Consider the following 16306-nt stretch of genomic DNA (forward strand, 5'->3'; position numbering starts at 1 on the left):
CCTTACTAAATCACCAATATACAAACACCCAGAGGTGTGCATAGGGTCCCTTGTGCCCTTGCCAAGCAGCTGTATCAACGCCCTCCCCTGAAAAAAATAGCCTTATCGCAATACCACATTAGAAATTACTAGATTTCACATGACTGAAGTACTCAAAATGTCTGGAGTGAGGGTGAGGCGAGGCAAGGAAGTTCCTTATAAGTCCTATTGAGTTTAGTGGGGGGTTTACTCCCAGGTACCCTTAATTAAAAAGGCAGAAAAAAATGGCATACGGCACATGGGAGGGAAAACAGCACTTGTGCAGACCATGCATACAGTTTTCTGTGTAAAAAGTGTACAATATTATACATTATTGGCCATGGGTGGAGTATCCTGTTTTCTCTCCTCAACACTCAAAGACATTTAGGTCTACACATACACTGCACATACTCATTTTGTTTCATTCGTGTGTATAGAGTTTAGAATCTATAACTATCTCAGTCACCTTTTAAATTTTAAAGCAGTTTTCCTCATCTGCTTTTGATATTCACTTTTCCACTTTTTTTAATCTGATGACATAATGGAAAGTGGAAGTGGAAGCAGCTCAGGCAAGACTAATGTAAGACGATACAGATATGAAATCAAAATGACTGCAGGTTTTATTCAGATTGAGGGGTTGGGGAGAAACCCTGCTCCAGGAAGCCTAATTGGGAGGGAGGATTGGTTTCTCTGTATATAATATAAATGTAAGAATGTTATCAAACAGCCCCCACTGGAGGTTTGCAGTGCCACATCACAGACCTGGATTTGAATGAAGTCAGGGCAGGATAGAGGAGCAAATGTGAAGGCAGGCTGCACAACAGCAGCATGGGAGTGAGGAAGGGAGGCACACTGAGAGGCAGAAAGCAGTGGTTTAAAGTGGTGGAAGTTTGAGTAAAGCAGAGATGGAGGAAACTGGGAAGAAAATGGTAACTTTAAACACCAGCAGAAATTTTAGTAAATTAGGGGTGGAAGGTTTAAAGCAGCCACTCCCCCCCACCCCTTTCAGTGTTTTCTCCCTTCTTGTTATCCTGAAACTTATCCCTTTTGCATTCCTCAACTGCCTCATTTGAGAGAGAGAAAGGATGTGGAGTCCTCAAATATTCCATAGTACTTTTTTGCAATGTATTTCACTCCTGGTTCTGCATGAAGTTCCAGATTTGATGTAGCAACTTAGAACAGATATTTTATTAGCAAGCACCCAAAATATACACAACATCCATCAACTGAGTTTAACCTTCTCAAACTCAACAAGCTAACTCACAAGATTCTGCTCATATTAAAAATAGAAATGTGATGAAATTAGAACAGCCAGCCTAAAGGTTCAAGAGGCCCTACTCCTTGGACCACAAACTAAGATACAAAAATCTTTGCATTAAGACTCTTTTGAGATGGACATCTCTTCTATTTTGGTGGAAAGCTTACGAGTATGCTATTTATAAAATACTTTTTCTTTCAGCACCACTTTCACTTACTGCATCAGAAGGAGATTCCCAATCTAGATAAATATTGAAACTAAGTAACAAAGGAGTCAACTTCCCATTCACTTCCCATTCATATATTGTCCAGGGAAACAAGAGGCTACTTTGCAAAAGAAAAAGAAAATAAAACAGAAAAGAAAAAGTCAAACCAGCACACAAAGGCACAGGAAAATACTGTAATTATCTTAAGCACCGGTATTTGACGGTAGCAGGAAGGATTATGTTAAATGCCAAAGATAATGCTCGAGAGTAACTCCTACCTTTAGAAATTCAGAAGACTCCCATGCATCCCCGGTTGCAAAAATGTAGAAAGCATTTCTTTATAAATGTAGAATGTATTTACACGTTCTCCCCTTTCTGAGCTAAAATTTCAAATATGTTTTTGAAATAAACCAGGTATGTTTTAGACGTATCTCTTTGTAAGTAAAAGTAGCTAATTGTTTCTGACATGTCATTTACGTATGATTGAAAAGCTGCAGAAGGCTTTCACCATGGAGTTCACCACTGCAGCGATCTTGCAGAAAAAATTGGGGGGAGGCACGGACATGGGGGTGAAGATGAGAGCAGGTGTACAGTGGGACTGCCTAGGAGAAAGGGTTTTTCAGAGATGGGAGTTGGGATGGTGAAAAGCAAGCTTTAGCAGTTGCATGGGCTTGGGACGGGCTGCCTACAAAAGAGATGCTAAACTGGAGAACTTGAGAGTTCCTTGTGTGGAACTGCAATTGACAGATCCTGTATCATAGGATCCAACTCCTAGGGACCGAGGGGTCTTCTCCAAGTTTCCACACCCCTGTCCTGTGTAGTCACGAGGGTGCCCCCCCATCCTCCATTAATTTAGGGGGCGTGTCTGCACCTGGCAAGTTTTTCCATTTTCAGAAAAAGAAAATAGGGTAGGGGGGAGAATAATAATAATAATTTATTACTTATACCCCGCCCATCTGGCTGGGTTTCCCCAGCCACTCTGGGCGGCTTCCAACAAAACACTAAAATACAATAACCTATGCAAATGCAAAGCCGGCTGTTCGTTTCTTTCTTTTTCTTAAAATTCAATCATTGTACTTGGAAGTTCTTCAGCTGCTTCATAAGCACTCAAAAGTTATTATATACATCCTGTTGTGCTATTTTTAAGCAGCACCTCAGAACAGAGGACGGACGGCACCCTCATAACCACGCCTACTGAGAAGACTTCGAGTTCAGAGGCGCTTACTCGCAGGTAAGCGGCACTACGGCTGTCCCCTAGGCGGGAGCCCTTTTCCCGCCTCCGCCGCTTGGCGCGAGAAGCGAAGGAGCTAAACGCGCACGGCGCTTCTCCTAAACGTCTGTTAAAAATTGAACGGCCTTCTGGGTTCCCCATTGGATCGTTTTTCCTGCCCGCGTCATCCCGCGTTCTCCAATCAGAATCCACCGCGCGTCGTTTTAAAAAGTAAATCTGATAAAACGTTGCGCCATATTTATGCTTCCGCGGAAACCATTCAGAAGTAGTCCCCACACAGCCCGCTCCCCCCCCCGCCTCCCAAAAAGCTCAGTTCAGTGTGGGAGTGGTGGTGGGGTAGGGGCAGGGGACAACTAAGTTAAAAGAAAAGGCGGCAAAGTTTTGCGTGGCGGAGAGATACAGACCTGGAGTGAGGAGAAATTTACGCCGGCACTACGGAAGTGACGACGTCAGAGCGGGGATTTGAATTAAGTGAGGAGTTAGGCGCTCGCGCGCGTGCGAGTTTGTCACTCGGTTAGGTCTGTTAGGGGGGAGAGAAGGGGAGCGTGAGAGGGTCCTGCGTATCCTCGTGGCGGAGGACGCGCGCGCAGGTAAGAGACGTTCAGCCCGTGTGGGGACCTGGGGGGGGGGGCGCACGCGACCCAGACGCTTATTGCGGGCGCGGGGGGAGAAAGAGAAGTTGGCAATGGGGGAAAGACCATCCGACGACCGGCGGTGCTAAGGCTTGCTTGGGGGCCGTTCTCTTGGGGCCGAGCGGTTGCGCCAGCAAAGCGAGTGAGTTGGTCCAACGGCCTCTTTTTTTTAAAAAAAACCGTCCCTCTCTGTGTTGTGCGTAGGAGAGACAGAAACGTTGGGGGGAAATGAGGGTGTCATTGAGGGGAATCAGTGAAATTTGGCAGGTATTAGTTTCCCCTTAGACTGAGCCTTCACAGCCAGGGCCGGATTTAGGTTTGATGAGGCCTTAAGCTACTGACAATAATGGGGCCCTTTATATGTCCAGCTGTCCTTTGTCAACAACAAATTGCCGCTGTTTTTTTGTGTTGGAATATATGCTACATGGTAATTTATGGACCTAATAGGTATCTAAAGCCGTTTGCCACTGTTGCTGTATATAGGTTGTATTTTATTTGTTTTATCATCTTATATTTTGGAAATGTACATCCAGGTTTTTTTCCTTTAATTTTTTTGGGGGGCCCCCAAGAGAGTGGGACCCTAAACCATAGCTTGTTTAGCTTATACGTAAATCCGGCACTGTTCACAGCACAGGCCTGGCTAACTTGGTGGCGAGAGCTGCGAATAGGTGGTTTCCCCTCGTATTAGACCACTGTTTTGTGAGGAACGGGGGCATCTCCACAAGACTGGTCGCGAGGTGTGTTTGAAATGCGCGCCTTTCTCGCCTTTCCGGAGCGCGCTGCATCCACAGAGTATCTCTCTTATGGAAAATCGGGTTCCAGCAAAATGCTGCAGGGTGGCTTTGTACAGAATAAATATTCGTAGTCGGACTACAACTCCCATCAGCCTCAGCCAGCATAGTCTGACATGATGGGAGTTGTAGTACAGTAGAACAGTTTGGGGAGGGGGCACTTCGTTGGCTACATCTGATTTACCTTGTTTGATTGAATCTTTTGGGAACAATTGCATAACTGAGTTGGCAATCCCAGCATACCTGACTTTTCAATGTCTTTGTTGCTTATTCTGCTGAAACTTTTTTGCTTCATGTAATTCTGTTGAGACCATTTTAAATTAAATGAGCTTTCTACAGAACATGGTATTTCTACTTTAAAAAAGGTGCCACCTGCCTCTTTGCTGTGGTACTGTATAAAAATATTGTAACTATGTTGGTATCCATACCACACATTAATGTATCTACAGTTACCATCCTAAAGTTTCTGGGGTTTTTTTAAAAACGAAAATGTTTCTGAAGGAAATGTACTTGTTAGTAAACCAATCACATGAGGTGGAAACATGGAACAAAATAGTTGCAAAGCCAGACTATTCTTCCAGTTGTGTATGCAGATGAAGCTGTTTCACAAAAAGCAGCAGCAACTGCAATATTCAAATATGTATACATAATGCCTGTAGGCTTGTTCACATATAACCATGAACACAATAACAGGCTGTCTCATTGTAAGTACAACTGTTTGTGTGAAAGTGTAGTTGCTGATTTGTACAGCTCCTCTATTGTGTATGCAGAATGTAAACGTTATTGCTTTGACAGTACTGTATGGGGTAGACAGTAAAATAGATGCATTTATATATCTGTATAGTACAGTACCTGGAAATCAGTTAGTGATTCACATGAGGAGGAGACATGTGGTTTCAGTGTCCTATGGATTCAAGATAAACTGCTCATGTACATGACAGACTTTCTCTGACAAATTATTGGAATTGATTAAGAGGACTAGAACAACTTTATATGTAGAATGATTAAGAGCATTGTTAGTGGATTATTGCATACATACTACAAATAGGCCAGTTGCTATGCAAAAGAATAAATTTAGTCTCATCAAAAATTACAATATTAAAAACTGTTGGGGGGCAATTCCAGTCTCCCAGGACATTGTAAATGATAATAAACTGGCTATCCTGTAATAAGGACACTTTATTCAGACTTGCAATGTGAAACTATATATCAAGAGTTTCTTTTTTTCACTTGTGGGCTAAAGTAAGGCAAAGATTTTTTTATTTATTTATTTAAATGAAGTTCCTAAGATGGTATACAATCAGTGTTAGAAACTCAGATATATTTTTTTTGGCAAGACAGCTCAAAGTCTTATTTTTCAAACAATGGGCTGTGATTATCAGTTAAACATCTGGATAGTTCAGATGACAACCTTGAGCTTTGAGAACTTGAAGAAGAAAAGTCCACATGTATATTGGCTTATTCCAACCTCTTTTTCTTAATGGTAACTGCTCCTGCTCAGGCTGCAGTCTGACAAGCATTTTGTTTCCAGAAATTCATTCCCGATTGTTTAGATAAAATATAACCAATGGAATTCTACAGGATGGAGTGTTACTGTATGAAAACAGTCTAGATCCAATGATCCCCAGACATGCACCTCCAGATGGTGGAGATGCCTAGTGCCTGGTTAATTTTTAGCACTGTATACAATTCATAATAAAAACAGTAGAACATCCATCATTAAACTAGCAATGACACATCTTATAACTCAGCAACAGTAGGAGCAGTTGACCTCCAAAGGCCAAGCAGAGTAAATGACATAAAGACACCAGCAAAGAGGACCAACGTATTTCTGGTGGAAGGCAATTCTGTAATCGGGGAACCATAACATGAGTCCCTTCCAGAAGCAGGATGCTGGAAACCACAGAATGGGATGGTTCTGTTGTTCTCAGGTCCCGTTTGTGGGTTTCCCACAGGCATCTGGGTAGCCACTGTGAGAACAGGATGCTAGATTAGGTTGTCAATAGGCCTGAAGGCCTGATCCAGCAGGCTCTTCTTAAGGTCTTGTTGTTTGAGTCTTGGTTTTAAATAGAACTATAAGAAGGACCTTTCTGTCAGATCTCAAAGCACAGGCTGGAATATAATGGGGAAAGGTGCTCTTTTAAGTATCCAGGCCATGCTGGCAAACAAGTAACCAGCAAAACTGTTTCAAGAGCGCTGTCACAATATTGTATCTACCGTAGTTTTGCTACTGAATAGCGAGGTGGGAGCATTTTTGCACCAATTGGAACTTCTGAACTGGCTTCAAGGGCAGCTCTATGTAAACATATTGTAGTACTAAATGAAATGTTAACAAAACATACAAGTTAATTGGTATACAAATGTCAGGATGTCTATTATTCACAACTGATTCTGTGAACTATCATTGTTATTTATGTAATTTTCACTGTCTCTATTTTCCCTGCATTCTCTCTGGCCTTTCTGGTTACATTATACCCATCCACCCCAACAGCACCCATGTGTGCAATATTTTGACAGTTGAGGATCTCACTCTGTGCATCTGATGAAGTGCACTGTATTCCATGAAAGCTAATGCCATAATACATTCATTAATTTTAAAGATGTCTTGTTCAAATTACTTGTACACCTATGACTTCGATCATGTTACTGAGAAATTAGTTAAATTTTTTTTAGGAGCTAGTGTTAATGAGCAGCAAAACAGTATACATGTACAAATAGTACACTTGTATGTGTCTCCTGTATTATATAATGTAATTTGCATTGTATGTTGTAGCTATAGACCTGATAAAGGGCTTTTACATACAGTTTCATGATAATCTGGGTTTAAGAAAAGTGTAAGAAAATTGTAATTCTCTTGGTTTATTGTCTGACTAGAAAGGTGCTCATCATAAATTGTAATTAGGTAAAGTTTTATTGAGTTCTCAATATTCAATCCTTACAGGTAGGAATTACAGATGAGAAAATGCCACTTTTTGGGAAAATTGTTGTCATTAAAAAGAATGGGAGTGATGGAACTCATTTTCCGCTGACTAGAAACTCTTGTTTGTTTGGAAGGTAAGACTTATTTATTGGAAGGTATTTTGAAATACAGCTTTTGAATGTTTAATTGTCTGAACTGTTCTTTTCACAAAGTGAAACAGTAAAATCTTCGCTACAGGAAACTCCCATTTACACGAAGGTTACGTTCCAAGGCACCTTCTTAAACTCTCAACTCTCCATAGGCATAAAAGGCTCCTGGTACTGCACTTGCAAAGGCTAGACACTATTTTTGCTGTTTTCGCTCTTTTAGGGCTGTATTTGCCCCTTTTTGTGCCCTTTCTGGGGATGTGTGCGTGCCTGCTTGCTTAAGATGTCAATTAAATTGTCAACATGCCTAAGCCCTGCATCAATGTGCACATTTTAGGTTTGCACACTGATGTAAATTGGACCTTTTTGAGAGCTAGTAGATAGGAAATTGTCTTTACTTTTGGGTTTAAATTTAATTTTTCTTCACAGTTTTGAAACTCAAGTGAAGCTATAATATTTTTGTGGACAAAAGTTGTTAATAGCGTGCTTTCAGTGGGTCAAATGAGAGGAGCAACATTCACTTGCTTTTGGAGATATAAGCATCTATGATGTTCTCGAATTAATGTTTCGCTTGTCAGCTTCAAGTTCACTGTACATAAAAGTCAATAGAGAGAGCTCTTTTTCAACTCTAGAGAAATTTTTGAAGTGTACAACCTGCTCTGAACGGTTGAACTTTATTAACTCCAATAGTTATTCAGCCTTTATGTTTTACATAAGCAAGCGATATCGGCAACATTATGTTTATCATTTCATATCTTTGGAGGGTTTTATTGGGTGCAGGTGTTGCTCTGATTTAGAGTATCTTTTCTCCAAGTATCTATGTGAATAGGAATCAGTGGCCAAGTGCATATTTAATGAAGGCAGGGGAAAGTTTATGGCAGAGAGAGGTAGCCAACCCATAGCCTGTGAGCCATATATAGTTCCCCAGAAAGTTTTTTGTGCCCTGCCCTTGTAACCTTCCAATTTGTCCATTTAAAAAAATACTATTTCTTCATCGACCAGTTCTACAGGTCCCCTGTTCTGATCCATAAAATGCATTCTTTCTTATGTATATATTTATATTTTACAGAATTTAATAAATAATAACAGCTTATCAAAAAAGGATTTTAAATAGTGTTGATAGAATATAAAAGCTTTTTGAAGGCAGCTTGCGAACTGCAATTCTAGCCATGGACACATTTACACTTTGGGCATGCTTGCTTTGGCATGTAGATATTATGGTTTACCCTGGACCAGTGTGGCTCTAGACCCTGAATTGATTAGCCATCTCTGGTTTATGGCATGCCAACAGTAAACATTAGTGGTTTTTTCAGTTAAAACAAGTTCAGTTTTCATAATACTACATAGTTTGTCTTTATAATTTTTCTAATATTTGAATAGTAGCATTATGGCATTTTTAATATAAAAAAACCCTTTATCTCTGCGTAATATACAAATGTTAATCTGAAAACTGCATGATTATATTTAAAGGAAAAGAGAGTGTGACATCAGAATTCAGCTGCCTCAGGTTTCCAAAGAACATTGTAAAATCGAAGTCAATGAAAATAAGGAGGTATGCTTTCTAATTTTTTTGTATTGATTTGTTGAGTGTCTCTTGGACCTTTCTTAATTGACTGAGCTGAATATTTTTTAATCTATTTTTAGGCAACTTTGTTTAACTTAAGTCCTGCAAACCCAACAGAACTCAATGGAAATACTTTTCAGCAGCCTACGTACTTAAAGCATGGAGATGTATTCACTATTATTGATCGTTCTTTCAGGTAGGTAACAATGCTATACACAGCTATGGATCTACTTAAATAAAATTACTCTTGTCACGTTGCCTAGGTTGGGTCAAGTCATTGGAATTTTTAATGAGTTTATTTTATGTTCAGGCAACTCCTTTGTGCAGAGGTTGCATTTTGAGTCATATTGTGTGTAAGCCCATTCCATCCCCTTCTGGGTCAGAAAATGGCATGCATGGAAGGCCACACATCAATTGGACGCATGCAAAATGGTCACCACCTGTATTTCACAACTTTTATATACTGCTTGATTGTAGTAAAGCCTCTAAGCGGTTATAAAAAAGAATATGTTAAAATTATCAGTACAAGACAGTTAAAAACAGGTATTTAAAAGCATTAAAAAGATAATTAAAATCGTCAGTAAACAAAGGGAGATTAAAATGCATTGCATCATTCAACTTGTCTGCGTAGGCTAGCCTAAACATGTTTTAAGCAGGCATTGAAAATACTACAGTCAAGACTCCTATCTGATATTAGTAGGTAGAGAGTTACAAAGTATAGGTGCTGCAACACCAAGAAATTGTGGTTTTGTAACTGCGGAATGAGTATTACGTATGTTGTGCTGTGTCAGTTCTGCCGATAGAAGTGGTTGATGGGGAGTATATGGGGTAAAGTGATGCCACAGGTAAAGTGGTCCAAAACTGTTATGGGTTCGTATACTAATAGTGACACCATGAACTTAGCCTGGTAACAAACTGGCAGCCAGTGTAGATATCTGAGCAGAGGTGTTATATGTTGATAGGATCCCAATCATTTCAGCAACTGTATTGCAGCATTCTGCATTAACTGCGGTTTCTGGGTCAGTAAAAGTGAAACTTACTTACAGTGCATTGCAGTAATCCAGCTTTGAAATCATTAATGCATGAACTACTGAGGTTACCTGGGCTTCCATTGACAAAGCTGGATCCGAAAGCACCCCCAAATTGCATACCAGCTAATTCAGGTGAAGTGTAACCCCATCCATGGCACGTAATTGATCAGTTTATTGCACATGGGATCCAGACACCTATAGTGCCTCCACCTTGGCAGCATTCAACCTCAGCTTATTTTCCCTCATCTGTCCCACCACTGTGTCCGGGCACAGGTCCAGGCTCCATGTGGCTTCTGGTGGCTTTGTATAGATTTTAAATAGCACTGGGGGATACAATTGTACCCAGAGGTACTCCATAACATAACTGTCAGAGATTCATAAAGCACTCTTCCGGTGCTGTTCTCAGGACTGCAGGAATGGAAGCCCAGTAACACAGTGATACCAGTGTCCATTCCACTGAGTCAGTTCAGGAGGATACTACGGGAAATGGTATTGAAAGCTGCACAAGAGTCAAGAAGCAAGAGCAACGTCACAGTCCCCTTGTCCTGCTCTCTGTAAAGGTCAGGTCTCAGGCAGCCAAAACTGACTGTCTCATAGCCAAGCCTGATCCCAGAACTCATCTCCTTTATTCACCTCCCTGACTGTTTCTCAATTTGTTGCTACTTACACTTCTTGTTTGGCTCTATGACTGTTAAGGCTGGTGCTTTCTTTGCATTATCCAGCCCAAAGAGTTTTCAACAACTGGTTTGCAGCCGGGGTATTTAGCTCATCAGTGGGATAAACAAATCAATATTAAGCCTACCTAATACCTTTAAACAGGTTTGAATATCCACCTTCATTACTTCCACGGAAGAGGAGTTCCAGGTCTCAAGAGAATGAAACATTACAGGTAACTTCATGAATACAATGAAATGCACCTTTGCATTTTGCTGGACTGAATGAAATATGTAGCTATAGGTTTCCATATTCCCGATCTCCTTAAGTGGGTTTTTTACCTGCAGATGTAGGGTCTCCCTTTTTTATGTGTGGATGGCAACTGTATTCACAGAAACGTTTTAATGCCAGCACTCTTCTCTCCAAAGTAATATATTACTGAGAATGTATGCTTTTAATAGATGTTTTGGAAGCATTCTTTTAACAGCACATTTTCATATCATATTTTTTTAATGATTATGCAAGAACAACTGTATTCAGAGATGATAGATTATTTTCAAGATAGCTGTTACTCCTAGTTTAGGGGGTGAAGATAAATAAACAGCTGAAGCTTTTTCTTAAGAATAAATGGAACTAGGCTAGGGGGGAGGGTTCTAGTGAAATCTACTCAGTTAAATTATTCGATACCATATAAATATTTACTTCAAAAATAAACCAATTAATACTTTCCATAGGCACAATTTTGTGAACTTCTAAAACAAATAAAACATTCATTGATCTGATACATTGTGTACAAATTTACAGGTTCTTCATATTCTGCAGGAAGAACAGGAGGAGTTGTTGCACTGTCAGAATTCAGAATCTAAAAGTCCTCAGATTTCTGGTTGGTAGTCATTTTAGCTTATTTACCACCGTTAGGCCTTGAATGGCAAGAAAATGTAAAGCTACATAAACAGATACATAGTAGTTGAAATCAAAGCATTTACTGGGATTCTGCTGTAGGAGGGAACAGATGAAGCAAGATTTGGTGAATTAGTTTCTCCTGTAGGGATGAATGTAATCCTTGATATGGGTTGTCTCCACCCATCTCTCCAGTAGCAGGAAGCAAAATATTTTAGAGAATACACCTTGTAGGCTGAAAAAACCCCTTCCAGTTCTATTTCCTGCCAGTTCCACTGCAGGTTGTATTGCCAGCTGCTCCAGGCATGGCAAAAGAGAAGAAGCGGGAACTGGTATTCAGACAGCCACTTTTTTTGTTTGCTCTGGATTATGATTAGAGTTCACAAGTAGATAAATCTTAAATTTATATTACAGATTATGTTGATGTTTGTCAATGTACTTTTTTACACACACACACACACACACACAGAGAGAGAGAGAGAGAGAGAGAGAGAGAGTGAGTGTGAGTCTATTGCATACACGGATAAGTTTTAAGAGTCCATTCACTATGGGCATGCTATTCTCAGTATCGGTTGCAAAGTAGCTTCATATGAGTGCATTTGTGAATGTCTGAGCTGTATGTTCAGGACTTTTATGTTAAATCTTATTTTCTATGTAGAAGCAGGTGTTGTTGATTTTACTTAATTCCTCAAAAATATATTTGCCCTATGATCAGAACCTTAACTGACTGTAGAATTTGGTAACACTGTTTCATCTAACTTAAGCATTATACCAAAAATAGAAATACTTTTAAAGAACACATTGTTTAAAAATGTATTCTTTTAAAAATCTCTTCTTAGAAAAGAAACTTGACTGGGAAAATCGGAATACTAATGAAAGTGACAAGACAAAAATTCAAGAATTTATTACTGGACAGTATGGCACACCCCAATCTACATACAAAACCTTCAGTTCAGAAAGGAAAAACGAAATGTCTCCTTTTAGCGAACTTTATGAATTAGTGAAGCACAAACCTGATACAAAAATAGCAGAGAAAGATGTTAGCAATGAAACATTTCTGCAGTCAAAAGAAGAACACTTAGCCAGAAAAGATGGTAATGATACCTTGGAAGAAGCTGCATCTCAGATACCACACAGGATATCTGAAACTGGTCAAACTAAGAAGACTGAAGGTGTAATTTGGAATGAATTTGAACATTCTTGTTATATTAAAAGTCAAGAAATAAACAGTGTGATATCAAATCTAAGATCTGTTGAAAGGAACAGATCCAAAAGATCATCTTTGGGTCTTCAAGGTTATGCTGCAGAACGGAAGCAAGAAAGTGAAGGCACCAATCAGTTAAATTTCCAGAAAGCAGAAGAGAATGAACTAGATGGAACTGAAGGGATTAAAAATGCAAGTAATGATACAAATCTAACAGCAAGTAGACAAAGTGCAAAGTATTTCCATGAATCATGTTCCATAGTATCATTGGAACCTGCAGATAGAGCAGGGCACCCTGAAAAGTCAGAAGAAGAGCCAACAAAGACAGCTGATGTGGAAATCAAAGCTAACTTAACAGATACTTGCAGATCGGTTGAAAGCATTTTGTCCATACCAAAGTCTAATAAAGAGAGTTTTCAAACTTATTCTAGTCCACGTTCTAGAAAATCTAGACGTTCTTCAAAATCTAGAATGCAACAGGTAGATTCATTGATTGAACTGAAGAATTCCACAGAAACCTCTTCTGAAATTGAAGAGTGCTCAATGAATGTTAGTGCAACGGAGCCTGATTTTGTTGCCTCGACAGAAAAGTTTTTTAAAATAAAAGGCAAGAATGAAGTGCTGGCCATAGAACCAATGCAAACTCTGAAAGCAACAAATGAGATTTCTATGAACAACACACAAAAAGATAGAAACTCTGGAATGATTGCCTATTCATTTCGCTGTCGTAACAGTAAAAGCCCCCGGAGGAGCATTAAGCAAAATGAAGACTTTTTAAATGGGCATTTTTCTACAGAGCAGATGCATATCAATTCAGAGGAGTCATTAGAAGTTCCTGTAGATACTTCTGGAACAGGTTGCATGTGCACACCTAACCAGCCACCTGAAAAAGAGGGAAACTGGCTCCAGGAGGAGGATGATAAAATAAAAGAACCAACGATGAAGGCCCACAACCAGAGTTTTGATAATAAACACTATATACCAGGTCATGAAAGTAATGTACCAGTGCCAGCAGAGGGTGAGACTGCTTCAGAACTGAATGCGACAAGCGCATTTACTATAAAAAGAAAGTCAGGTAAGTACTTGCAGTACAAGCCTAAGACTATCATTTTGAGATTGTTTCAGAAACTTGTCGTGACTTTTTCTTGAACTTGTAATTTTTGCTCTCTTTATGTAATTTTATTCGAAGTCTGTTGGTTATTCTATTTATAAAACTTGTATGAATACCAAAGGAATTTGGTTACTACGATTAAGAGAAGTATAGTGCACTAAAAATAACCCCCAACAGATTTCTCTCTCTCTCTCTCTCTCTCTATATATATATATATATTATTTTGCTTTAAACAGGTACATATAAACAGGTACATATAAATATAGACAACCAACATTACAAAGGAAAATTCCTTAATAGTAATGAAGAAGAAAAAACTACAAAAACTCAATTTTTATCTCTTACTAGTTCTGTTTTTAAAATCTTACTTTAACAGAAAGTATCCTTACTATTTTGATACTGAAGTGTTATCATACACTCATTTTCTGACACTATCAGTCTTGTATTTAGGTCCAAGAGACCTCTTTAAGGGCATACTGGGGGGGGGGGGATGATTTGCTTCAAAGTGACTATGGTTTAAAAGAAAAAATAGGTTTCTGTTGGTATGACTTTCCAAAAGAAGGCAATTGGGCCGGATCTGTCCCCTGGGCCTTAGTTTGCCTATCCATGCCCTAGACTAAAAGTTAATCAGGGGGGTCCAAAAGACCTGCAATCTTTTGTGACAGGTTTTTGTATGCACAGAAAAAAATCTCCAGTGCTCTTGAATTGGTGCAAATACATAAAAGATGAAATTTTAGTTATCACTTCAGAAAACAATGAATTAACAATAAATAATATTCAAATTATACTGACACTCAGTATGTAGTAACCAATTCACAGAAGAAAAAAATCTTTTTCATCACTTAACTGTATCTTCTTGGTCATTATATCAGTTTCTGTGGTGTTCCTTATTTTAGCCAACTACAAGTTTGAATAGGATACCTCATTCTCCATTTGGTTCCAATAATAATATTTGTTTATTATTATTGTTTATTAGCAAGTTCCATGTCAGCTTAAAGTATTTCACACTTTAAAAGTATTTCCTATAACCTAAAGCATCGTCATTGCAGGTAAACGTACAAAATACCTCAATATCAAGGCAATTTGAAAACTTATCTTTTTACATGTTTTTGGACAAATCCAATAGATTTCATTAATTAGTCTGTCCCTGCTATCAAGTAATCCTGCTTATTTAACATAGTAAACAAAAATCAACAACAGCCTACCTTTACATTCTGAAACCCCCAAACCTCTTGCCGATCATGAGGTCAGCAGTTTGAATCAGTGCTACGGGGTGAGCTCCCATTGCTCTATCTCAGCTCCTGCCAACCTAGCAGTTCAAAAGCATACAAGCGCGAGTAGTTAAATAGGTACCACTGCAGTGGGACGGTAAATGGCATTTCCATGCTCTCTGGCTTCCGTCGTGGTGTACCATTGCACCAGAAGTGGTTTAGCCATGCTGGCCACATGACCTGGAAAAGTTGTCTGCAGACAAATGCTGGCCCCCTCGGCATGAAAGCGGAGATGAGCGTCGTACCCCATAGTTGAAGTCAACTGGACTTAACTGTCCAGGGGTCCTTTACTTTTACCTTTTACTCCCTTTGTGATTGGAGCTTAATATTTATGTTGGAATTCAGAATAACTTTCTTCTGTCTTTCTTTTAGATAAATTACCTAAAATGAATCAACCTTCTGATTAGCTTTGTAAGTTGGTATATTGAATTTGGTATGTTTTGCTCTTTTGTAGAAGTTAAGAAATCACCTAAAAAGCGGAAGGACGAAGAACCTGACATATTAATTCAGCCTCTTGGAAAGAGAAAGAGGGTGTCCTTTGGTGGGCACTTGAGTCCTGAACTGTTTGATAAACGCTTACCTCCAAACTCACCACTTAAAAGAGGTGCAACTCCAGCACGACTGAGCTTGCCATTTGGAAACTCGCCTCGAGCGGTTTTGAAATTTAGACAATCTCGAATCAAGGTAAATAATTTTCTGTACTGAAATGCCTCAAAAGCACCCAGATCAAGTCTTCTGCTTCTCATTCTTCGTGTGTGTGTGTGTGTGTGTGTGTGTGTGTTTTTTTCTAACAATCCTGTACATGCATACTTAGATATAAGTCCCATTGGGTGAAATCCAACATTGTGTAAGAAAACTCCTTCCCCTGTTGCTCTGTATGCCCCCCCGTACCAAATCTCCAGAGGGTCCAAACACTTTGAAGCAGGATTGGTGGACACATGAGAGCTGGGGTGCAGGGAAGAAGGCCCCCTTGAGAGTAAATTTGTTCTAATGCCACAATATAATTGGATATTATCCATTCCTTCCAATGGGGCTTACAAGTAGGGTAAATGAAGTGTCCTTGAGACAGCTTTATGATCTTGAATGCAGGGAAATATTATTTCCAGTGTGGGTTGAGCAAGTTCCAGTTGCTTGACCATTTGCTTCAGGGGTCTTGCTCCCTGACAAATGCTAGCAAGGGAAGACTTGTTTCCACCATGGGATGAGTGGGGTCTAGCCCCACTCCCTTGTTTTCACCTGCTGTACAATAACTCTCTTGAGAACTGGCATTTTTATTAAAAGTTGGATTATGAGTAAAAATAAATAAAATTGCAGCAAGGGACAACATGACTCCATCGTGGGTTGGAGCAAGTAGTTTGATGTTACTGTTC

At 39.5% G+C, this 16306-nt stretch overlaps 1 protein-coding gene across 2 annotated transcripts in view; it reads left to right on the top strand.

Moving 5' to 3' along the window:
• Positions 1-2895: 2895 nt before the first annotated feature.
• The window catches only part of MKI67 (marker of proliferation Ki-67), a 35465-nt gene continuing 22054 nt past the window's right edge, over positions 2896-16306 (top strand). The window contains exons 1-8 of one of the 2 annotated variants that reach the window (XM_083616812.1): positions 2896-3302; positions 7077-7189; positions 8672-8753; positions 8846-8961; positions 10616-10685; positions 11255-11333; positions 12190-13629; positions 15391-15620. In XM_083616812.1, coding sequence (XP_083472938.1) covers positions 7098-7189; positions 8672-8753; positions 8846-8961; positions 10616-10685; positions 11255-11333; positions 12190-13629; positions 15391-15620 — 2109 coding nt within the window. In that variant the 5' untranslated portion in view covers positions 2896-3302; positions 7077-7097. The remainder of the gene's footprint in view (positions 3303-7076; positions 7190-8671; positions 8754-8845; positions 8962-10615; positions 10686-11254; positions 11334-12189; positions 13630-15390; positions 15621-16306) is intronic. The other variant, XM_083616813.1, reaches the window with a different exon arrangement.

The sequence above is a fragment of the Podarcis filfolensis genome, assembly GCF_964270895.1.
Source record: "Podarcis filfolensis genome assembly, chromosome: 5".
In the NCBI taxonomy this organism is placed as follows: domain Eukaryota; kingdom Metazoa; phylum Chordata; class Lepidosauria; order Squamata; family Lacertidae; genus Podarcis; species Podarcis filfolensis.